General features: G+C 37.7%; 2 protein-coding genes across 2 annotated transcripts in view; one reads left to right on the top strand and one right to left on the bottom strand.

Annotated features, from left to right (window-relative positions):
* The window catches only part of LOC138713066 (zinc carboxypeptidase-like), a 29,448-nt gene extending 28,524 nt beyond the window's left edge, over positions 1 to 924 (top strand). The window contains exon 10 of the mRNA XM_069844804.1: positions 211 to 924. Coding sequence (XP_069700905.1) covers positions 211 to 404 — 194 coding nt within the window. The 3' untranslated portion in view covers positions 405 to 924. The remainder of the gene's footprint in view (positions 1 to 210) is intronic.
* Positions 925 to 3,593: 2,669 nt separating this feature from the next.
* Positions 3,594 to 26,343, bottom strand: part of LOC138713068 (pyrimidodiazepine synthase-like) — a 41,328-nt gene continuing 18,578 nt past the window's right edge. The window contains exons 2-5 of the mRNA XM_069844808.1: positions 11,530 to 11,855; positions 10,264 to 10,396; positions 7,146 to 7,261; positions 3,594 to 3,845 (exon numbers count right to left, since the gene is read on the bottom strand). Coding sequence (XP_069700909.1) covers positions 3,723 to 3,845; positions 7,146 to 7,261; positions 10,264 to 10,396; positions 11,530 to 11,855 — 698 coding nt within the window. The 3' untranslated portion in view covers positions 3,594 to 3,722. The remainder of the gene's footprint in view (positions 3,846 to 7,145; positions 7,262 to 10,263; positions 10,397 to 11,529; positions 11,856 to 26,343) is intronic.

Genomic DNA, 26,343 nt, shown 5'->3' with positions numbered 1-26,343 from the left:
ACTCTGTCGGATGTTCTCTGACCTCTAGAATAGTAGCCGGTTCTAATCCCTATTCTGCAGCTTTCAACTCCGTACAGTGTGCGCTTTTCAAAGGATAAGATAAGATAGAAAGAAGTGGCAGCATTACTGGACGTTTCTGCTATCCGGGGTTGTGAAGCAAACACTAATGACGTCATAATGAAGATACAGCTGTTTATTGTTGGTTCACAGACGTGGCGACGGGGGGCAGCATGGACTGGGCGGCGAGCAGCGCGGGGGTGCAGTTCCCCTTCGAGTGGGAGCTGCGCGACACTGGCCACTACGGCTTCCTGCTGCCCGCGGACCAGATAGTGCCCACCGCGCAGGAGACCTTGGACTCCGTGGTCACCATTCTCAAGCTGGCTGCAGCGGCCCTGCGCTCGTGATCTGACCCACCGCACAGACCGAGCTTTTCATCTCTTTTATCTAGGAATTATTTCAGTAGACTACATATACCGGGTGTTTCAAAATTATAGCTACAACTGCAGGGGTGGCTAGAGGGAATGGAACAAGCCAGAATATCCCATATAACATCACTGTGGCCATCAATTGAATACACCTGTTTTCTTACATCGCAGACTTAATGGTCGTGCATATGGACTACGCAATCTTTTGAATCATGTTCCTCTATCCCTCTTTGGGAGAGACAGCCACTGTGGTACTTCCAGATGAAGAACCGCTCACTTTCATTTCAACGTTCCAGAGTTCTTATGTACACCACCATGGCCTCCCAGGTCCCCGGATTTCAGTCCTCTGGATTTTTTTTTCGGGATATTTGAATTATTCTGTGTTCTACAGCGCTATTGATAATATGTTTGTATTAATTATTGTAGACCTGGTTGAGTGGAAGAGAAGGTTCCAAGGCTTTAACTCTGCCAGATAAAATAAAATATATTATTATTATTATTATTAGGCCTATTATGTAACGAAATCCAGGAACGCACTGTACAGTAAATGCTGAGGATGTCCTCTAACAATGAAAACGTTAAAAAATAAATAGTAACACTTTAAGAAAGGACAGTTGTATGTGAAATTGAATTCAGTAGATGGAGTTAGGACTATTTAATTGCTATTTTTTTAGTGAGTTATTTGAGCCGTTCAGAGCAGAAGTGGTGTAAGTCAAAATTGGGTAATGCGGTTTAAAGTAAAAATTTTGTAAAATACAGCGCAAAGTAGCAGTTAATATGGTCTTCTTACTATCCACTGATTACTAATAGTTTAAATAAATTGAATATTAATTGCTACTTTGCGCTGTATTTTATAGAATGTTTACTTTAACCCTCATTACCAATTTTTGACCTAACACCACTTCTGCTCTGAACGGCTCAATTAACGACGCTGTATCAACTACGAGATTATTTAGCGTCCATGAGATTGGTGATAACGAGATGGTATTTGGCGAGATGAGGCCGAAGATTCGCCATAGATTACCTGACATTCACTTTACGGTTGGGGAAAACCTCGGAAAAACCCAACCAGGTAATCAGCCCAAGCGAGGATCGAACCCTTTTTAATTGTTATTATTTATTATGATTATTATTAGTAAGTATATCATCATCATCATCACTGTATGCAACTATTGGGGACTATTAGAAACTAGGAGATTGCAAGCTAGGTTTACGCATTGTACAGGAATTATAAAAATCAAATAGCATGGGTACATATACCATGTGTATTTCAAACTATAGCACATAGGGAATTAAAATTCCCGTAGGAAATCCATTATAAAAAATTGAAAGTGGAACTGAAAAGCCATCTTAGTATGGCAGGGGTGACCACGATTTTAAAATCAAAACTAGACAATAGACGGTAAATTTCAATTCCTAAATAGAACTATAAAAACTTGGAAAAGTTGCCTGCAGTGACTTTCGAGGGCTGAACTTCCGTAGGGAAATTTAAAAATAATTTGAGGCACGTTATGATGTAAATCAGCTAATTAAGTTGGTATGTAACTGATTAAGTTTGTATGCAATTAATCACCCTGCTATGTAAATAAGATACGAAATTAATTCGATATGTAAATAATTAAATTAATATACATAATTATTACGTCCCGCGCCGTGGCATCGTGGTCTAAGGCATCCTGCCTAAGACTCGCGTTACGGAATGCGCGCTGGTTCGAGTCCTCATGGGGGAAGAAATTCTCTCACGAAATTTCGGCCAGTGTACGGAACCGGTGTCAACCCAGCATCGTGATGCACTTGGGGAGCTACGATAGGTAGCGAAATCCAGCTGTAACGGCTGGGGGGATCGTCGTGCTAACCACACGTTACATCCATTCTGGTTGGATGGCCGTCCACCTCTCCTTCGGCATGTGGACGTGAGGCCAGGAGCCGGCTGGTCGGTCTGGGCCCTTCATGGGCTGTAGCGCCACGGATTATTATTATTATTACATAATTATTAAGTTGACATGTACTTAATTGTCAAATTAGGTTTAGTTTAAATAATGCTTCCTGTAGTTTAGTTATTATTATTATTATTATTATTATTATTATTATTCTGACTTGGGTAGGGAATTAAAACGTTGGAATGAGACCGTAATAGGCCAAGAGCCCAATACCTGGAAGGATGATGATTATTATTTTCGTATTATTATTCTTACAATTGCAAAATGTACGTTAATGTCTTTTATGCTCGACCATGCCGAAATGTAGTAATTATACACCTGGTAGCAGACCTTTAATGCATGTCATCAAAGTACACCTACTCATTAAAGGTCAGGTCTTTCAGCCAAAGACGACTCAGGTTACAACTGTTCAGCCAATGACAGGTCAGCTTTGTACCTTTATAAAACCGCAAGTATCGATTATTCTCGGATATGCAATCGAAAGAGAATTAGCGAAAAGTCGCGGAGGCTGGAAATCCAATACTGTCGCAGAAGGTTATGTTCTGTTACTATAATAATTAGCGTTAATTGTAAATAATATTCAAATAAATTCAATTTGTCATCTCGTTTTTCAATGTCTAATTTAATTTCAATGTTATCTCTGTAGGTTCTTATGGCCTAGCAAGGTCAGTGTGGACATCTGTTCCTCGGAAAAAATCAATACTTTCGCGTCTGCGCACATCTCACAACATACGGGACATTGGTCAAGGTCAGATACAAAGAAAATTAATAATATCAAGTTAGAGATATGGTCGAGCATAAAAAGTCGTATGAAACTCGCCTATAATGGTAATTAAGAAGCTCGTATGAAAATTATGAAACTCGCTTGCGCTCGTTTCATAAATATCCATACTCGCTTCTTAATTATCTTCACTATAGGCTCGTTGCATAATGTACTATTGTATTAGACTACGTGATACGCGGCAATTCGCAAGCATACAATACAATACTGGACGTAATAAAACCCCATAGAGTTCCTAGCCTGTTTATCAGGACTTTTTGTCTTGATTCACAGTGCTCTACTCACCCCTGCACTTTGTACCTGTAATTGTGAAACACCCTGTATTTCAAAACTCTACGATTACTACCGCCACCCCCAATATTATCGGCATTGTGAGCTGCTCACCCAACGTCCGCAGCGGCGGCTCCTCATCTGGCTGCAAGGGGCAGGGCCACAAAGTGACATGAACGCATTAAGAACGGCAGTTTATTAAGAAGTGTACAAGAAGCTGTCTTATTGTCTCAAAGCGGGAAGAACGTCAACCAGGCAGCACAAGATAAGCGTAATGATATGTTGAGTCGGCGGCACCACGGCCGCTCACAGGTTGTCGAACACGGGGTCGGCGCCGAAGTAGCCCTTCAGGAACTTGACGTGGGTCTCCAAGGGCGTGATGCTGTCCTTGACAGCGGGAACGTCCTTCATGGCCTCCCTCCAAGCCACCTGGCGGCAATAAATAAGAAACAATTTGAAGTGTCTTTTAATTAACTTCTGAAACTGCATCCGCTATTCTCCATCATTAGTAACGGACCAACAAACGCAGAGAGAAGCCTGAACAAACCTAAATCCCTCGTGTACGGAAACTAAGACTTTCGGCCTGAAGGTAAGTCTCCAGGGTTCAGCGGCTGTGCTTATCTCCGAAGTATTCAACAAAAGATACAAAGTTGATAAAACCTTCTCTTCAGTTACTTCGATAGAAACTTACTTTGAGCTATTTGTATAAAAACTTGTTTTTAGCTCTGCAGACTCTCGATTATCCGCTGTAACTAGGGTAGAAAAACCGCGGATAATCCGTCAGTGAGGTGATATGGATGTTCAAGAAGAAATCTGAATTAGTTAATCATTAAAATAGTAAAGTACCGTAGAAGAGGGTAAAGTCGATCAAAATTTTGCAATTTTTTAATGATATTGAGGTTATGGAATGGAGCGAAGTTCCTCAGAAAATAGCATTTTGTCGTCATATCCTTCACTTATGAAGACACGTTACAAGAATTGAATTACAATCTATAAAAAACTTTTTTATTTCACTTGTGATCGAAGTTACCTGCTTAAGTAGGGTAAAGTCGATCACCATTGAATTTTTAGTTTATGATCGATTTTAAAATGTTGCGGAGTAAAGTCGATCACTGTTTATGTTTTTAAAAAAATTAAGGGTATTACATATATTTTATTTGTTATAAGGGGTGTAAAAACAATAATAATCTTCAATATATGCCTATAGCATTATATAGTGTATCTTTTGTTACTTTGATCATACTATCCGATACAATTAGGCCTATAGGTCTCCACTGTACAATCGTGACTATGATTGCCAACTTATAAAACATAAAAACGCATTTTATATTTCACATACCAACAAACAAAAGATTTAAGAATTCAAATTTACATTGAAATACCACCCTTCAATTATAATCTAAAATGCAATTCAGCATTGCTTAGGTAATATCAGATGTTATTTGAAATCTTCCCCTCCTCATGTCACTTTAGAAACTACGTTGTTTCCATAGTCAGGTACAGAGGGGTGTACAAAATATGTTCCTTTGGCAGTGCTTCTCTTACGCAAGAAATTCACCATAATTTCGTCTTCCCCTTTCCCCACTATCCCATCAATATAAGCTATACTATGACAGTTTTCTGTTTATAAGTGTTAGTTGGAGGTATTTCGGTGAACAATTTATTCTTCCTGCTGGTCCTGTCTGTTTCGAGTAGGTCGATGGCATGATCGACTTAACCCTACAAAGGTACAAGTTTTCTTAAAATAATAATAATCATCATCATCGACGCTACAGCCCAATTTGAGCCTCGGCCTCCCTTAGAACTCTCTTCCATGCATCTCTGTCCCTCGCAACCAACCACCATCCTTTAATTCCCACTTTCTTTAGATCCTCTAACACTCCATCCATCCATCGCAGTCTTGGTCGTCCTACACTCCTTTTTCCTCCAAATTTATTCCCCATAACTTTCTTGGGTATCTCATGATCTGCCATCCTTTGCACATGTCCTGCCCATCTTAATCTTGATATTTTAATGACTGTAACCACATCAGGGGACTTATATAGTTGGTAAAGTTCAAAGTTGTATCTTATTCGCCATTCTCCTTTATCACATATTGGGCCATATATCTTCCTTAGAATTTTGGTTTCAAAGGATCTCAATCTTGACATATGAGTCTTTGAGGGGGTCCACGTTATGTTAATACAGGTTTTACCAGAACATTATAAATATTGCATTTTGTTTCCCTTGTAAGAAGTCTTGACTTAAAGTGCCTCAATAATCCAAAATATGCTTTATTTGCATTTTGAATTCTTCTATCAATTTCTTCACTAATATCATTAGTGTCATCGATTAAGGAGCCCAAATATACAAAACTAGAGACCCTCTGAAATTTATATTGATTAATTTTTAAGTGGGTTGTTGTTGTCAAGTCCCTTTTTTGTTTTTTACATCCAACAATCATGTACTTAGTCTTCTGTTCGTTAATTTTCAGCCCCATTTTTTTGGGCTGCTGTTTCTAAAGCAGTAAATGTTCTCTTAACATTCTCCACAGATCGACTCTTAAAATAATAAGTTTCAATACTAACATTTACGAACTGCAAACTATTATTTCAGGATACAATCTCAACGAAAAGTATTTGCGTATACTTCCTGTCTCCTTTCACTGCACTATAATTTAGAGTTTGTAAGACTTTGTTTTCGTTTAAGAGAAAAAGTTGAGAATAACAATTTTCACTTCAACGGTAATTACACAGGGTTCCCATTGTTGGCATTCGCAGGCTTTTTGTTGTCCCTCTCGCTTACATTTGCAATGTCAGGCAATGAAGCCAGCATAACAAAATTTTAACAAGTAACTGAGAGAATATACAATTTTCAATAAAAATCGCAAATGATAGATTTTACACCCACTGATTGACTTTACCCACTTCTACGGTACTGTGGACTTAAATTGTTTCAAATAAATAAATACTATACTACCCATTAAATATCACAATAAGTACTGGATGTACCACTTTAGCTCAACTAAAATACAAAATATACCCACAAACAGTACGTAGGTTCAAGATCATTACCCTGCTGCTGTACACAAAGGTAAGACGTCTGTAATAATGTGTAGCGCATAAAAAGGACACAGTTAATACGCAAAGCGGATAATCCGTCAAAGGACAATCGAGAGTTTGAATAATCTTGACTTGCATAATACACGTCACTGTTCGTTAACAGAAAACCACAATTTAAGTCACACGGAGTTAGTGTGCACTCGAAGTTGGTTGCTTGACGGTTGTCAGCCCACTTTGAGGTCTGTGGATATAGAGGGAAAAATTGGATCGGTGTCGGTTAGAGTTCCCGAGTAGCTCAGTGGTAGAGCGTTGGTACGTTAAACCAAAGGTCCCGGGTTCGATACCCGGCTCCGGAACAATTTTTCCCTCGAAATTATTCAAATCAACTTTACAGGGAGTTATACCTGAAAATCTTGATTTGCAATCGAGAGTTTGCTATACTTGAATGAAAGCTTATTTTCAGCAGTTTCGATAAAACTTCCATGAAAAAAACTGTGAGGATGTTCTAAATAACTTAAGTAATTTTGCTTCTGGTGATTTCCATAAAAAAGTTCCTTATGATCTCTTGTTTCAACACAAAATAAACTCAATTTTGGAAACGTAGGGATTTTTATACTTCCCTAGAAATGAAAGAAAATCCAAAATTCCTTCCAAATACTCCAGCATTGGTTCCTGAAGAGTTACATACCAACTTAGAGAACTTCTCCTTGGGGAACTGGAACTCCTTGTCCTGCAGGGCGCTGGGAACTTTCGAGCGCTCACTCCAAGGCCACATCATGAAGTCCAGCATGCCGGGTTCATCGCCTGTAACAAGATCACCGCATTGGTAGGTCAGAAAGAGGGGGACATCTGTAACGTTACGTTCAACAAACAAGTTTACCAAGTGATTTCATTTCTGCCTGGTAAGACAAGGCAGTGCGCTGCCACGAGAACTGTTTCTAAACACGGCGCATTTCTGTAAAAAGACAGTTATAACCAGTGGCGGTTCGTGGTATAATTTATAGGTTGTTGCTGTCAACTTTTGCATTAAAAGTTCATTTATACTTTTTTATGGCGTCTGAAGAGAACATCTAAGTGAGAAACACGTACAACTGAAATTGTTGTTGTTTTCTAATGCCAGGCGTTTGACAATGAAGTCATTTGACCTCTTGCAGTCCAATATTTTTCAAAGATATTATCATGACCAGCCACTGAAGCACAGATTTTGAGGTGTTCCGAATCCATTTCTTGGTTTGAGTTGCACAATGGGCAGTTAGGGGACTGATATATTCCAATTCTATGCAGGTGTTTGGCCAAACAATCATGGCCTGTTGCCAATCTAAATGCAGCTACAGACGATTTTCGTGGTAAATCGGGAATTAACTGTGGATTATGATGCAGAGAGTTCCATTTTTTCCCTTGAGATTGTGTTATCAAATTTTGTTTGTTGAAGTCTAAGTATGTAGATTTAATAATCTTTTCACAGAGTAATACGTAGATTTAGTAACAGGTCTGTAAGTAGCAGTGCTGCCCTTTCTTGCTAAAGCATCCGCATTCTCGTTTCCCAGGATTCCACAATGGGATGGTATCCATTGGAATACAATTCTTTTATTGAGTGATATTAATTGAGAGAGCATTTTAGTTATTGTTTAGAGACTATTGATAGAATAGCTGCTTTGGAGTCTGACAATATAACTGCATTTTTAAATTTATTGATGTGGCATAGAAGATTCCTGAGACTTTCACTTATTGCAACGATTTCTCCATCAAAACTTGTTGTTCCATATCCAAGAGATCTATAAAGTGAGAAGAGACAGCACGTAACACCTGCACCGGCACCTTGTCCTCTGGAGATCAAGGATCCGTCAGTGTATAAATGAAGCCAGTTTTGTGGAGGGTACCTAATATTAATTGTCTCTAAAGACAATTGTTTCAGTATTTCAGTGTTTACTTCTGATTTCAGTATTTCTTCTCTTAAATTTAGATTATACTACTGGGTTCAAAAAGTTCCCGGAATTTTACTACCATTTTTCGTATTAATATATAACAAGGGATATTATACATTTGTTTTGTTGGTAACATTCATGATGTCATTTCCTTAAAGTTTGTTGATAATGGCGATTGTTGGTTTTGAGTTGTAGGCAATTGTTTATCATAGTGTTTTGTTTGTTCGTCGCATTTTGTAATTATGTCCACAGAGCAACGTACAAACATCAAGTTCTGTGTTTTGTTACACAAAACTCCTGCAGAGACATTAAGATTGTTGGAAGAAGCATATGGCGAAGCAGCAATGAAAAAAACTCAAGTGTATGCCTGGCATAAACGCTTTTCTGGCCCAAAGATGACGTACGCAGCGGCCGACCAACAACTGCAACAAATGAAGCAATCGCTCAGCGTGTGCGTAATGTTGTGAGGGACGACCGACGTAAAACCATAAAAGAGATAGCAGCAGAGGTCGGAACATCAGTCGGAAGTGTACACAATGTTCTTCACAAGCATCTCAACATGCATTACGTGTCTCAGAAGTTAGTTCCGAAAATGTTGTCGGCAGAACAGAAAGAAACAAGAATGACTCTTGCTAGGGACATGATCAGTATGGCTGATGAACATGGTGATTTCTTAAACAAAATTATTGCTGGTGATGAAACTTGGTGCTACTTGTACGACCCAGTCCCTAAACGACAGTCATCTGAGTGGAAATCGGAAACATCTCCTTGGAAGCAAAAATTTCCTAGGGACACTTCCAAAGGCAAAGTTATGTTGGAAGTTTTCTTCGACTCTCAGGGTCTCATTCACCATGAGTTCATTCCAGAAGGTCGTACTGTAACGAAAGAATTGTACGTAGAAATCCTCCGTCGCCTCCGAGACGCAGTGAGAAGGAAACGTCCAGAAAAGTGGGTAGAAAATAACTGGTTCCTTATGCATGACAATTCATCTGCTCATCGCGCAATTATTGTAAAGAATTTTCTTGCCAGCACAACATAACTGCTTTGGATCACCCACCATACTCTCCTGATCTCTCACCACCTGATTACTTTCTGTTTCCCCGTCTGAAAAGTCATCTGAAAGGACGGAGATTCAATGCTGGAGAGGTTGTCGCAAACGCGACGAGAGCACTAAGACGAGTTTCACAAAATGGCTTCCAGGCCTGCTTCCAGGAACTCTACACGCGTTGGCAAAAGTGTGTTGTTGCGGAAGGCAACTATTTTGAAGGGAATGCTGTAGAATAGTGTTTAAGGTACGTTGTTTCTATGATACTAGCAAATTCCGGGAACTTTTTGAACCTAGTATGTATTCTATATTTACAGTAATACAGTTAAAGGGTATAACTGTAATTAAATTTGCTGTTATTAAATGACTTTTAATAACATATGAAATAACACTTGAAAACTATACGAGAAGGAGTTACGCCAATTTAGTAAAATTTTTCGCAAGAGAAATTTAAGACTTCACAGTGGTGTACAGATAGTGCATATTAAAGCATGGCAATTTTTATTTTAAAATGACTTACAGGTTCTGATAAAAAAGTGTTGAAATATAGCAAAAATATATTAGCAAAAAATGTACCTCCGACAAAAGAAAAATTGCTAAAAAAAACTCAATGAAATGCAACTGGGAGACTTCACAATTCAATCCAGGCTCAATTAAAATAATGTATAAAAAAAAGTCCAACTAGGCCAGAAGCCGCCACTACTCTGATGTGCGTAGGCCTACTACGAAGAGATGCCACCACATTTTCCACCCCTGACAGAGCATTTCAAGCGACAAAACAAATATAGGTGTTCAGACGATAAGGATCCAGCCCTCCCAACGCACTGGTGCCTCACCTCCGAAGAAGGTGGTACCACGGCTCTCTAGCTCCGCCTCGAACTCCTCAAGCGGCTCCAGGATGTCCTTCATGTAGTCCTCCAGCGGCAGATTCTCTTTGTTGTAGATGGCGCGCGAAGTGGCGCCCACCACCTGCAAAAAGTTCAGGTCGTACAACATGTCTGTAGATCATAACAACCACTCTTAGGCCCGATTGTATAAACTATTTAATCTTAGATCAGAGGTTAAATTGATCCTTGTTTCAGCTGAACTTGGAATTTTGTGTTGTATAAAGTCTAATCTGAGATTAATTTGTCTCAAACTAAAGTCAACTTTGACTAAAGAAATTTCTCCGATTAAGTTAGATGATCCAAGTTCAGTTATTTCTTTTCTGTTTGAAATATACGAGTGACAGATTGTGCAAATAAAATATCCATTATTATTAATATTAATAGATATGATAGGTACATTTATAAATATTTCTTTCAATTTCTTGCCTTAATACACAGACATTCTTATATTTTATAAGGCTCTATCGTGTTCAGCAGTATCAAATAACATAACCTATAATTATATTATGTTTATAACAACCATTAATTATTAATGGATATGATAGGTACATTCATAAATTTTCAATTAACTGTATTACTAAACGAAAATTGTCGTTTTATAAAGCTTTATTATGTTTAGCAGTATCAAACACCATAACATGATAACTTGGAGAACAGTCAACCTTCTTCTTATTGTCCGCCATTATTTACATTGCACAAAAAACCAGTGTCTCCAACAGAGTGTACGGAAAGTCGCCAAAAAGTAGTTGTAAAGTCGCTAGATTTCTCATTATCAACAAAGAAAGATTAAATTTTGTCACTATGGGGTGCTAAAAAGGTCACTAAATCCCTATTTAAGCAATATAAAAGTTAAAAGAAATTGTTGTTGAAAAGGAGTTAAAGTCGCTAGATTGGCAACACTGAACAAACCTGTCCGCGCATCACGTATTTCACCTGTTTATGCGATGTTGCCAAATCCTTTTCACGTGAACTTAGATTGCATTTGAACCAAGGTAATTTGATCGCAGAAAAGTTTTATACAATAGAAGAAGTATCTGAACTCGGTTCACTTTTCGATCTTCGATCAAAGTTGATCTTTAGTCAGGGAGTTTTATACAATTGGGCCTTACTCTTACAGTTGGTTTACTATCCTCCTGTACAGTGCCCAAGCTCCATTGAACACCCAGTCGACTCAGCGTTAGTGGCCCCAATCAGCACACAATTGGAAATGCGCACCTTGCCGAACTTCTGGATGAGCTCCTTGTCGCGGCCCTTGAGCTCGGGGTCGGCGGGGTAGAGCGGCGGGTCGGGGAACTTGTCGTCCAGGAAGTCGGCGATGTCCAGCGACTCCACCACCACCTTGTCGCCGTCGGCGAGCGCCGGCACCTTGCCCTCGGGGTGCACCTGCAGCAGCCAGTCGGGCTTGTTCTTCAGGTTGATGTTCACTATGCGGTGCGGCACGCCCTTGGCGTTGAGCACGATGCGCACGCGCTGCGTGAAGGGGCAGAACCGCATGCCGTAGAGGCGCAGCTCGCCGTCCTCCATCGGGGGGCACGTCGACCCTGCAGCACAAAATTATATTATAGTAGCTTTGGGTATGCCCTATCGAAACTCTGCCAACAGAAAAAATGGTTTAACCGAAACGCGAAAGTTGTGTAACTTAATTCTTTTACAAAGGAATTTAAAAGTTAAATCGAAGGTTTGCTAATGACGTCGTATTGTACGCCAAATCACCCAGAGAACTGCAGTCAATGCTCCAAGAATTGTGCGACGCCAGTAGATCAGCAGGCCGCCTGATGAATATGACCAAAACACAAGTAATGTCAAACGGGCCGGAGTCACCCATAATAATTGATGGTGCAGAACTACAATACGTGTCTGAATACGTATACCTAGGACAGCTAGTCTCCTTCCACCAGAAGACAGAGAAGGAAATAAAACGAAGGATTTCTCTCGCGTGGAAGGCATTCTGGACACTCAAGTTCATCGTACTGGAGGGAACACTCAGCAAGAAACTCAGAGTAGAAATATTGGAGACCTGCGTAACTCCTGTACTGTTATATGGGTGCCAGACGTGGTCTCTCACTGCCAAACTTCGTAACAGTCTCCAAATATGCCAAAGAAAGATGCTGAGAAGGATACTAGGCTTATCACTGAGGGACAGAGTTCCAAACGAAGTGCTACAAAAGATGGCAGCAATTAAAGATCCAGCACTGCAAGCCACCAACACCAAATGGAAGTGGGGAGGCCATGTTGCACGACTTAGAGACGGAAGATGGACGCAGAAAGTCACACTATGGGATCCCCGCATTGGCAAGAGATCACCCGGAAGACCAAGAAGAAGATGGGCCGATCTCTTCGGTGAACGGTAGGAAGCCATTGGTCAAGCAGAGCAAGACATAGGGAAGACTGGAAAAACCTAAGAAGACAAGTGAACAGCGACTAAAACCAGTGCGACAGAAACAAGCGAACAACACCAAACTGTGCAGAATGTGAACCAAGTGAACAATTTCACTCTTACGCGGAGTAGCTCACCGCGTGAGACAAATAGAGCTCTCCCTCTATAGGAGGAGGCCTTTGCCCTTAACGTGACATTTTTTAGGCTAATCACTTCAGTATTCGTATGTAGGGCCTACTACATTTATGAAACAAAAATTTATGTACAATGTATAATAATAATAATAATAATAATAATAATAATAATAATAATGTTTTATTTTCGCTGGCAGAGTTAAGGCCTTAAGGCCTTCTCCTCCACTCAACCAGCCTTAATCAATACAATACATATTTAAATTACAATTATTTACACTACACTTAAAAGGTTCTCCAGCAATATTCATCAGTTAATTTTTAACGACTAGTAGACTACATATTTATGTAAATTTAGATAAATCTATAAAGTAAAGTAGTAACTTAATTTATGAGCTAATTTAATTCAATCAATTATAATTAATTTGAGATTTGAGATAACTAGTAAAATGAGAATATTAATGTAATTGCATTAGAGGTTTTGTAAATATATTTAGAGAAATTAATGATAATAATAAGAATGGACAGATGTTAGTTGCATTATAAGTAATAAATATTAATCAGCAATTAATCTGTTAAGTAAGAATTTATGTAATTTTGACCTAAATGAAGTTATTGTCCAACAACCCTTTACATCACTCGGAAGCGAGTTCCAATTTCTAGCAACTGAAACTGTATAAGATGAAGAATATAAAGATGTCTTGTGGTAGGGTATAATGAGTAAATTGTTATGATGAGATCTTGTACTTAGCTGATAATATGCGGGTAAATTTTGAAAACGAGAAGCCAAATAGATTGGGGTAGCGGTGCGCAGAATTTGAAATAAGAGAACAAGAGAATGCAGGGCTCGTCGATCGCTTAGGCTTAGCCAAGACAGAGTTTGGAAAGACGGGGAAACCTGATCATACTTACGAATATTACAAATATAACGTATGGTACAATCATGCATTTATTTTTAATTTCAATACTGTGGGCAAAATATAAGTGCGAAGTAGAAGCAGTTCCGACGACAGAGTTGTCACTGCAGGTCAGAGGAATGCGAGCACGTTCTAAACCCTCCCCTAGGACTGAGCAAGCGTCACATTGGTGCCAGAAAAGATGCGAAGAAATAACCAAAAAGAATATTTCGGAATTTTTCTTAAATAAACATATCGATTGGTAATACTGTACCTGCTTCTTGCATGCGTTGTATCAACTTTTTAAAATACATATGAAGTTTTCAGGTACACAACTTATAAGTAAATTTCGAAGTTTTTAAGTGAAGAGTCCACTGCAAGAATGATGGATGTCACTTTCCTGTCGAAAGTGAACCAAGACTGCCAATGCATAGCTTAAGACATATAGAATGTACGTACAGAGTTATGTGGCATTAACACTGATAGTCATTGTCCAGTAATGATCGGAAAATCACAGTTAAGATTTGAGCGCTAAGCATTTCAAACTTTCAATTGCTTCTACTGCAAAATGTATTCCACATGACATCCATCATTCTTGCAATGGACTCTTCAAGTATAAAAATTAGTATACATTTTATTATCCGAAATAGGGCCAGCCCCTTTATTTCGGCAAACTGAGGTTGTACAAAAATATGATCCTAGTTGTTTGTTTAGTCAACTGTTCGAAGACAGGTGTGAACCTCACAAGTGATATCAATATGACACCAATTATTAGGCAACTAGACCAGGAGATAATGGCGTAGGGTGACCAGTTCCTTACCCCCCCCTTCATTGTAAACATCACTGACTAGCTACATATTCTACTAGTCAGACTTCAGATGCATACAAACAATTGTTCTTCCTCTGACACATATCGTCAAGAGAGATGTACTGCCTGATACATAGAATCTCAATCAGAAGTGAATATGCTCCTTTTGCTGCAAAATTAACGAGTCTTGCCTTTAGAAAACAGAAATATTGTAAACATAATTTACATTGTCTGCAACATACAGAATGCCCATAAAGTTACCATACATTTCACGGAGAGCATAACCGTCGCTCATTTCGCTCCAGTGAAGACACGTCCAACTAATCAAAGTGGAAGAATGTCTTATGTGGCAATGACTATGCTGGGTCTTTCAGAGAAAGTACCACAAACAAGTGCCTACCAGACTTGCTGTTCAGTAGCTAGTAAATAAATTTAGACGTACAGGGTGTGCAGTCGATGAACAGCGTCTAGTCAGGTCAGAGGGTAAGGGATGGCATCACCAGGAGTCCAAAGCAGACTGAGTCGTGGGCAATGGTCTTTCAACAAAATGGAGCACCACCCCATATACACAGGCCTATTATAGATGAGATCTTTCCAGGCCAGTGGATCGGAAGAGGTTCGAATGGCATGTGGACTCCCCTTGACTTTTTCACATGAGGTTTTATAAAGAGCACCGTTTACAACACCACAATGGACAAAATAGCTCATAAGGGAAGCATGCTGATACAGTTTGAAGCTCAGCATAGCTTTTGTCACCTAAACGGCATTGCACTACTATTCGTTCAGGAATAGTTAACATTTGGACGTGTTCACTAGTCCCTCAACAGAAATGAGATACAGTTATGATTTCCGTGAAATGTATAGTGGCTTTATGGACACTCTGTATTGTATTCTCTACTTAAGATTATATGAATCAGATAGCACGTCCTCAACAAGTTTAATTAAGCCATAGGACTATTTACATTATACTGGTGCAATAGAGAAGCTACTACAAAGAAATCATTTCAAGACTTCAAAGTATCTAGGGGACAACTTTTCAAAATTAATCTAACCACAGACATTATGGTTTGATTTTGTACGATAACGAATAACTGCGTGCAGAATCTATATATATATATATATATATATATATATATATATATAATTTGAACTGGTAATGTCAATTACGGGAAAACGGCTGAACGGATTTTAATAAATGACCCCTCATTTTGAAGCTTGGAACCCGAAGTTTTTTCAGAAAAATTGTAGTTTTCAGTGAAATATCAATTTTCCTACATTATTTTCCTATTTTCCAAAATCCATCTTCCTTCAGTTTTGAGAACTAATTTTATTTCAGCACGGCCGTGATTTCAGAATAAAACAAAACACACTACAATAAACAATAGCTATTACACGAAGGCAGGATTGCTGACATATTTAGAGCACAAATTCAATTGGTTATTAAAATCTTGAAGACTCGCTAATTTACAGGAATGATTCTGCGGTGTGTAATTTTCTGAGTATAGCTGTGTATTGGATATTGAAATCTACAAAACTTGAAGTGGTATGATTATATTATTATCATTAGAAATGAAATTTCATTATAGTTAATGCCATGATGCGACTATTTTTCATTAATTATACATATTAACGCTATACTGATGATATGAACGTGAAACGTTTTGGGGTTACGTAAGTACATATAGAGAATGTGTTAAATTAGATCTTCATTTCTATAATTTACTGAGTGGCAGCTATTATATATAAAACTTACGTAAGATAATAATATTGTTATTAAAAATCAAATATTTTTATAGTTATTAATCAAGTGGGGTTGGGTTTTTTTCATATAGGCCTACTTAATGGCGGTGTGGTGGAGATATTTATATGCGTCATTCTCTTCAGTATTGGCTCGAGAGAGCGCAAAAATTACAGTTCCTAAGGAAAGACGGTATTACTTACTGATAAAATAAGAGACCTACTAAATTTTGTAGTCTCCCGATCATTTCAGCAAGATCTCTTAGCAGGATAAAATGATTTTACCCTCTACATTTCAAGCTCTATATGCAGCAGCTATACCAAGATGCTATGCCTATTGTTCGAAAGCATAGCAAACCTGACTTTTACAATCCACTATGACCTGAAATAGCTATTGCTTTACTCCCACATGAAAAACCCACTGATCCCCCTTTCATTGTTACTTGCGTTTTCGTGTTGAAACATATAGGATACATAGGTTCAAGAAAAAGTATCGGACATAAAAACCATTCAGAGGAAGTATGTTTCATTATTATGGAAGCAAATAACTTTCAAAATGTCTGGTATTCTTCATTGAAAATAAATCTGAAAAATTTTTATTTGAACGTCTAATGAACTTAGTTTGCAGCATTTGCTGCACAAGCCACTAGTGAAATTATATTTGGAATTGTTGAACATCGTTGAACTTAAGATAATTACACAAATTACTTACAAAAATTAACTGAACTCTAGCCGTTACACAAACGAAGTAAAATTAAGACGACTCCTTTCAACTTGAGCCTTACATAGACCAAGTTGCAATAGACTACATAGCATCCGTATTATATATCCTTTACTCGTAGACTTCCTGCTCGGCTCTCGATAGTACATAACATGAAAACCTCGTATCACACCACACCAGTGACTTAAAACTTATCCAATCTGAAAGACATTATTTTTCCAAGCAGCGAAATGCACTATTTCATATTAACTTCTAGAAATGTTAATTACACACAAGTACGGGGACCACACAAGTTAGAACACGAGTGAAGCCAACAGTTACGTTTTTGATATCATAAATAGTATTTAGTATTAGTATTTAGTATTTATTTATTTAACCTGGTAGAGATAAGGCCATTAGGCCTTCTCTGCCCCTCTACCAGGGGGTTACAACTATAATATGAAGAATACAATTACAATTAATATTACATTTGCAATTACAATTACAATAAGAATTAAAGTACGACAAGATTACCTGATTAATGAAAGCTAGACATTTTATCATAGAAGTTAAGAACAAAGAATATTTTTGTATTTACTGAATTACAAATTAAACCTAGAATAACAAAATTCTATAGTGATGAAATTACCATATAGCCTACTGAGATATTTTGTGACAGATTAAGGGAACTATTTACAAGAAACCATGTCTGAACGAGTCTCAATTACTGACCAAGTGCCTAGTAAGTTTGCGTTTAAATTCAATTTTATTTCGACAGTCCCTGATGCTAGCAGGTAACGAATTCCAGAGTCTTGGCAGGGCTTATGAAGTTAAGAAACCGAAGATCCATGTTCGTTTCTTCTGAGTGCACAGCGGATGATTTCACTGCGTACATCTCCTGAATAATGACTAAAGAAAATAAACTATACACAATATTATCACCTACAACACGATGAAGCAAATGAATTGTTTAAATGTATAATAAGAAGCCATGTGTCACTTTCATCCGTTCCTGTACGATCGTTAAAATGATGTATGGAATTCAGTCAACATAACAGTAAGTAGTGGAGTACAATAAAATTATTGATGGTGCTGATGGCGATCATGGATGTGGGAGTGCAATTATTAATAACGCTCTTGATATATTTAATATCCAACCCTCAGCTACACCGCAGTAAAAACAAACACAAATAATGTTGTATCCAAGGAAGTCCTTGTTCATGTACTTAATGGTGCCATAACTGAGACAGAGTAATGCACGGTAGCCCACAGCTCAGCTCTGCCAGTCCTCACGCGTCAGCAGCCCAACCCACCCAACACTGCCCGACGCGGCCGCTTCCTAGCCCGTCGCACTGGGCTTCGAAACCCACCGTAGCCACCGCACTGCACTGACATCAACCCACCAATTGCTTCTCCGCTTGCGCGCATTGTGTTTTCCCTTCGCCGTTGGCACGAGCATATAGTTCTCCGCATATGGCACAACATACAAAATTACATTATTTTCCATTGCTGTCCAACACAGATTTAAAAACTGCCCAATGGTCCTTTCTTTTAATTTCCATCCGACTCTGTTGTTTTAAACTCTCTAGCAGCGATATTATTCTTCAATACGTTTTCTCTAAAGACACTGTATTTGAGAATGTGTGCTTCCACGGCCGGTGTCTATGATGAAGGTTTTCCGGGCTGACAAGCAAACGTTCTGATGGGGGCAGATAAAAAAGTTATTTTTTTTTTCTTCCACCATGTCAAAAGAAGTGCTTATACAAATTTCGGCCACTCGACCGCAATTACGAGGCCGTCCAGAAAGTGATTTTCCCTGGGGCCGTTTATAGAAAAAAACCACAATTGCATGGAAATATTTATTGAAACAGATACAGCAGTTGTTGCGCTATTTTTCAACATATTCCCCATTGGAATTGAGACATTTGTCATACAATGAGACCAATTTTTGTGTCTTAGAAGTCAGCCGCCTCAGATCGGAACCAGCGTTCGACTGCGTCTGCACCTCTCTCTGTCGATCCCATGATATGAGAAATGTCTCAATTCCGATGTAAAATTTGTTGAAAAATAGCTCAACAATTGCTGTGTCCGTTCCAATAAATTTATCCATTGAAATTGTGTTCTTTTTCTGTTAGCGGCCCCTGGCAAACGTATTTTTTTACGGCACTCGTAATTGCGATCGAGTGGCCAAAATTTGTATAAGCACTTCTTTTGACATTGTTAACATGGTGGAAGAAAAAAATTTAACATTTTTATCTGCCCCCATCAGAACGTTTGCTTGTGAGATGCCGTGGTCTACCATTCTACCAGTCCACAGTAGACCACGACATCTGAGTCCGGAAAACATTCATCACAGAGACTATTTTCTTTGCGATGCACCATTATTTGGACTCAAATTGAAAAACAGAAATAAAAAACTACAACAAAAACGTTTGAAACAGCAGCTGATCGTTGATCGAACCGCACATGCAAGTACAAGCCTGCGCAAACTCAATTAACAAGTAACTGATAGAATAGAAGACTTAGATTCGATGCCTTGATACCATCCCACCGCACAAAATTTCTACGCAAGCAGCAAGCCGGCCCGGCCAGGTGCAGTGCGGAAGCAGACCATGGGCTGGGCCGTTGTGCAGGTCTTTGAATTAACGTACTGTTAAGTGAATGACTATCTGAAGCTATCAAAGTTGACATTAGAATTCCCAAAAAACTTATTAAAGAAGACAAACTAATAAATCCATGTAATTCTAAAATCTTAAACCAGTGATCGCCAAAAGCTGTGTCGCGATACATGTCCCTGTCTCTACTCAGTCGCAACCACGGCATCATACCCCACCCTCTGTTTACAGCCTTCACTTCGATATAAGTAAAGACATTTATCAGCAGCGGACGTACGCATGTAATGTTACAAGTGTGTAGGATAATATGTTTCGATGTCTTTTCGAAAACAGATAGTAAGTAAAAACTTAATTTTAAGGAGCATGGAAGGGAAAGTATTTATTTTGTGCAGATGGCAAAAATATGAGATACTTAATTTGTTGTAACATTTTAAATGAAGTATAAAAGAACAATGTACGTTGTCATTATTCTTCTTGTTATGAAGACTACCACGCCCTTACCTGTAACTTGAATGATAAACGAACAATAAAAAGTAACGGCTTCTATGTCTTAATCGGGGTAAAATACTTCGACTTTTTTTTTCGACGTATGTAGTGTAATTTGTATATTTCATTAATAAATAAACAATAGAAAGTATTCGCTTCTATGTCTTAATCGGTGTAAAATACTTTCACGTTTTTTCTACGTATGAGTGTAATTTGAATATTTCATTAATAAATAAACAATAAAAATATCGGCTTCTATGTCTTGATCGGAGTAAAATACTTCAACGTTTTTTTGAAGTATGTAGTGTAATTTACAACTTCGTGACCAGCCTGGTACGTTTTTCTAATTTAAAATTACTGCTGATGTAAAAACACGCTCTTTCTATGTTAAATAAGAAAATAAAATTTATGTTATTTTATTAATAATACAAAAATAATGAATAGGAGGATAAAAAATTAACATGGAAAAAAGTGTGTATAACTTAGTTAATAAGTAGAAGAATATTATATTGCTTTCGTTTTTTTGGTCACAGTCCGTCTCTGCACTTTATTCACTGCATTACCTGAGGAGATACCCACTCCACCCCTCTCCCTGCGATAGTGGTGTGCGGGTTGCATTTTTATTACGTCATAATTTCGTGGTGTTTGGCAACCACTGTCTTAAACATTAATCAGTGTGAAATGACAGTGGCAGCAGTTCATCGAACATCAGGTGCCTTTCTAAACACGTTTACATCTAAACTGAATTTGCTTGTAACTAATACAAATCAGAAAAATTATTTTTCAGAAGGAATTCCTGTATTTAAAGTACTTGACAATTATTTGGGACAAGATACTTGAATTGTTCAGATTTCACTGCTTGCATCTTGCCTGTAGAAACAGAGCTTACGATCGTAAGAAAACATGCACGTCATCATGCCGCAGTGAAGCATTCGTGACATGTGCATTATTATTCTGTATTTGTGTGGGGTTTACCGATAACAGAAACTATCTGGACTAACTCCTCGCCGATGACTCATCAATATTCAAGAATGTTAATGTGACATTACTACTATTAGTCTGATAGCAACCAAGTATTTCCGTTGATACTGAATGGCCAACATTAACCCTTTCTTGCGTCATGGCCCGCATACTTCGGCGTTTTTATAGATTTCTTCCGAGATAAAAAGACGCAGCACGCATGTAGGCCATGAAGTATCTCACGCAGGCCGTGACGTCTGCAAGCCAGGCACAGTTGGAAGCAAAAACATCGACATTTAATTTACAACCTTCCCCAACGAGTCGCTCGTACAACAGGCTTGGAACTGGAGCTGACTAGGGGCAACATATCGAGGATTTCAGTATTAATTATCAAGGATTTTATTTCTTTTAAATGTAATTTTACCATTAAAATATATTAACACTGCCTATTACGCCTATTTTATCAGCATTTTAAAGTATGGTATCTTGTTAGGAGAGCAACAGTGCTGTCATCAGATTTTTAAATTTCTGAAAAAAGCCATCAGAATTATTACCAATTCTCATTATCGTGAACATTGACGTCTATTTTTAAAGGAAACATCTTAATTCTTACCAGTTTATATATTTTTAATTATTAATGATTATCAAACAAATATTAATCATTAGACTTTTACGAAAGATTGTCATGATCATAATACTAGCCAATTAAGTATGTTTCATCAACCAAAATGTTGACTAACAAAGACCAGCAAAAATTTTCAAGTAATGGCAATAAAAGTGTCCAATAAAATATCCACACATTTATTTACTTTAACCAATGACGAATTTACAAACTTATCTGTAGTTGGCTTATCAGTAAGTCTTTATGATATCAAGAATCTTTCAACTCTAACTTTTAATTTGTATTTGGCAGGGTCTATTACACTATTTCAGAGTCTAAAAACTGTTATGGAAATAAATAAAACACTTTATTTAATGACTCTATATCACATAGCACGTCAATTACTTATTTATTACTCTATTTATTATAAACATATAATTATATCTATTTATTTACATCATCTAGCGGAGTTAAGGAAACTTTTATGTTAAAATTGACAATTTTTTTTTTTTTTCAGATTTTCATAAAATAAGATTCTCCATTAAAGTCTGAACGATTTTATATACGAGATATATATAGTATGTACCGCCATTTTTAAATGGATCTTTATATTCAACGACAGATTACAAAGAGCTTGCTTCTCAAAACTATACAGGGTGTTTAAAAAATACGGGGCATAATTCCAGGTATGTATTTCCCACATGTAGACAATCAAAATAGTTCATTACAACATGTGTCCGGAAATGCTTCATTTCCGAGTTATGGCCTTCACAACATTGAAATTCACCGGAACGTTTTTCTTTCCGCAGAAGATGTTCAAAATGTCCACCTCCTGCTTGAATACAGACCTCACATCGATGTCTCATTGACCTGCGAACACGATCCCAAACTCCAGAGTATTGCGTATGTCCTCAGAACATGCCACAATTCGATTCCGAAGGGATTCCAAATCAGGCACCGGGTGACGAATAAACCAATGATTTTAAATGGCCCCACAAGTAGAAATCGAGAGGGTTCAGATCAGGTGAGCGTGGAGGCCAAGCAATTGGGCTACCTCTACCTATCCATCGATCAGGAAACCTTCGATCCAAGTACCGGCGAGCCGTACGACTGAAGTGTGCAGGAGCGCCATCATGCAAGAAGTGAATGTGTTGACGATTGATCAGTGGAGTGTCTTCTAAAACATAAGGTATGGTTCTGGTGAATTTCAATGTTGTGAAGGCCATAACTTGGAAATAAAGCATTTCCGGACACATGTTGTAATGAACTATTTTGATTGTCTACATGTGGGAAATACATACCTGAAATGATGCCCCGTATTTTTGAAACATTCTGTATACATAACTTACATACATTTGCATATATCTTTTTAATTTATATAATATTTATCTCAGAATGCATTGAGCCTACGTTTGTAAAATTTTCCACAAGATATACCAGTAACTGGGAAAGAATTTAGTGCCTGAAGGTTGTACTTGCATGGACAATTATGCCAGTATGTGTCAATATTGAAAGAAAACTTTACGCAAATTAGCCTACATGAAAGAACATTAATATGAATTTGGTATTTTGTTGCCCAGAAACTTTAAACTGCATTGATTTATGACTAGATATGTTATATAGGTCCGGAAGTTTCAAGCCCATTGCTTTAGTATTTTCAAAGTATTGGTTCTTAACGTATTAATTAAACATAACATTTGCTATTTTCTTGCTCAACCATATTTCTAAAACAAAAAGATATTCAAATATAGCTTTGACCACAACTGTTATGCTTGAAAACTTCCACTCTCTAATCTCGTAATGTTGCAATACTTGACTGAGATCCAACCAGGGGCGATATTCTATCAAGGCCAATCACCTTCCTAGGAAGGGAAGTAGAATTAGGTCGCATAGATTCATAGACTGTCTTTTGAATGTTTCTCACTGCACCGACTTTTCTGTAGTGCTTATATCCTAAGATCAAAATCACATCGAAAAGTGGAAATGTGAAATACAACAACTTAAATGCCAATACGACGTGTAAGCCATTCCAGATACAGCCTTGTTCGATATTTTACTGCAGCAAAATGTGATGCTTACCAACATAATTTTCATACGTCGGTATAGGCTATAGGCTACAGTGCTCAGTTATAAATCAGACAATAACAATTTATATCTAATTAAAGAGACAGAAGCTATTGGCATTATTGTATTCTCAAATGCTACTGATGTCAGTTTTTCCAGTCTTCGAAGTAGAAATTCTTCTCCATAAGTCTTTGTCAATTTCATTTACACTCTCATGTGACAACGATGAATGTGACGCTGCTTTTACACAGCAACGTTTATACCGGGTGTTCATTTCGAAATTTCCTAACATGAATAATTTTAGGTGTGCAAGGGACACGATTTTGAAGATAAACACGTCGATTTAGTTTTCGATGGGGAAGTTCAAAACAATTGCTGATTGAACTCCTACTCCACCTTTTCACCCCATCCCCATTTTTTAATTTAAAATTTTACCCCTTACCTTGAACACATCATTTTAAAGGAAATTATCAACTAATAGTTCGGTGCATCCGTTTCTAAGATAGAGGCAGAAACGTAGCAATAATACGATTACAGGAGTTGAAAATGAATGCAAGCCATTTTAAAGAAATAGGAACAGAATTGCAACTGTAGTTTTGTACTGACTATAACACTTTTACTACGTCACATTACTTTTGACCAATAAAACGGTACGAAAGGACGTCTTTCAACCAATCATGGCTGCTTATCGCACAATTTTATCGCGACCCTAGCATTTGTTTATTTTTATCATTACCCTAGCATTTGTTTCTTTGTTTGCCAAATTTAAAACTACACTGGTCTGGACGTCAAAAAACAGAAAATTACAAACCACTCCAGTCGATGCACAGCACTTTCAAATATGACTCGCACTGGCATTCAAGAACTGGTCATAGTTATGCATCTTCCCTGAAACCCTATTTACAAATAAATGAAGAGCACCAGTCGGAAATCTTGAATACGTTGAGGAATATACCATGTACATTAACGAGTTCCACTTCTTTTACGCACACGTCCAATATAACATCAACTGAAGAACCAATCACTAAAACATTCAAATTTTAAAATTGTACTTTCAATAATTGTTTCTTTTAAAATTATTCATGTTTATTTTTATTTCATCATCGTTAATTAAAACGTTTCTTGCAAATCAAGATTTCAGGTATAACTCCCTGTAAAGTTGATTTGAATAATTTCGAGGGAAAAATTGTTCCGGAGCCGGGTATCGAACCCGGGACCTTTGGTTTAACGTACCAACGCTCTACCACTGAGCTACTCGGGAACTCTAACCGACACCGATCCAATTTTTCCCTCTATATCCACAGACCTCAAAGTGGGCTGACAACCGTCAAGCAACCAACTTCGAGTGCACACTAACTCCGTGTGACTTAAATTGTGGTTTTCTGTTAACGAACAGTGATTTCAAATCAACTTTACAGGGAGTTATACCTGAAATCTTGATTTGCATTATACACGTCACTGTTCGTTAACAGAAAAAAACCACAATTTAAGTCACACGGAGTTAGTGTGCACTCGAAGTTGGTTGCTTGACGGTTGTCAGCCCACTTTGAGGTCTGTGGATATAGAGGGAAAAATTGGATCGGTGTCGGTTAGAGTTCCCGAGTAGCTCAGTGGTAGAGCGTTGGTACGTTAAACCAAAGGTCCCGGGTTCGATACCCGGCTCCGGAACAATTTTTCCCTCGAAATTATTTAAAACGTTTCTCGTTTATTTCATCATCCCTAATTAAAACTTTTCTAACACTCGTTTATATTATTTAGGTTATGTTATAGCTTCTGCTATTTGATATTATGGATAGTCACGTATCAGAGATTGTTTAATACTAAGATTTATTGAAAATAATCTGTCAAGTGACGTTGATTACTGGGATCCGGATGACTGAAGTGGAATGAAACTGTTTTAATAAAAATGAAACTGAATCAATAAAGCCTTCTTGACTAGTAACCGTCCACAGAGTTCAATGAAGATTCCATAGTTGGCACAACTGATAACAAGAAAACAGCTAATCATAACACATTAGTGCCATCTAGCGTAATATTTGTAATGTTGAGATGGTACAATAATACATTTGAAGACAGTTGTACTTTCGTAAGTCAATTAATATTTTATTGTATTGGAGTACTTCGTTACTTCTAATCTTTATATACTTTCTTCTAATCGTGTAATAGTCAATTAAATCACACTCTAATTTTGATTTTCTCTAGATAAATCAAAACCTCTAGTGAGATTACTGTTGATAAATACCAAAAATACTACAAACGCGACAGTGCCTAAGATGTTAGAGCTTGTATAAATAAACTTAAAAGAAAAAACCGTCGGGCAATTCCACGGCAACAGGAACTGCAGTCGTACCAGGCAAACAAGAGATTTGTTTTCTAGTAACCACAATAAGGTCTAATATCAACAAAACTTTTATTCATTACAATACGTCATTATTTTTTTTCAAATTTGAAATTGGAAAGTGAGTGTGAGGGGCGAGGGGTGGAACAAAAACTTCCATCAGCAATAATTTTGACCTTCCCCTCGAAAACTACATCGACGTGTTTTTCCTAAAAATTCTGTCCCCTGCACATGTACTATTATTCAAGATGGGAAGTTTTGGAATGAACATACGGTATAGTGTCCTTGTTTGTTATTGTCATGTCGCTTTTGTTTA

Source organism: Periplaneta americana, chromosome 14 (genome assembly GCF_040183065.1).
Source record: "Periplaneta americana isolate PAMFEO1 chromosome 14, P.americana_PAMFEO1_priV1, whole genome shotgun sequence".
Classification (NCBI taxonomy): domain Eukaryota; kingdom Metazoa; phylum Arthropoda; class Insecta; order Blattodea; family Blattidae; genus Periplaneta; species Periplaneta americana.
The sequence above is the reverse complement of the archived record's forward strand: the minus strand, read 5'-3'. Positions and strand labels throughout refer to the sequence as shown.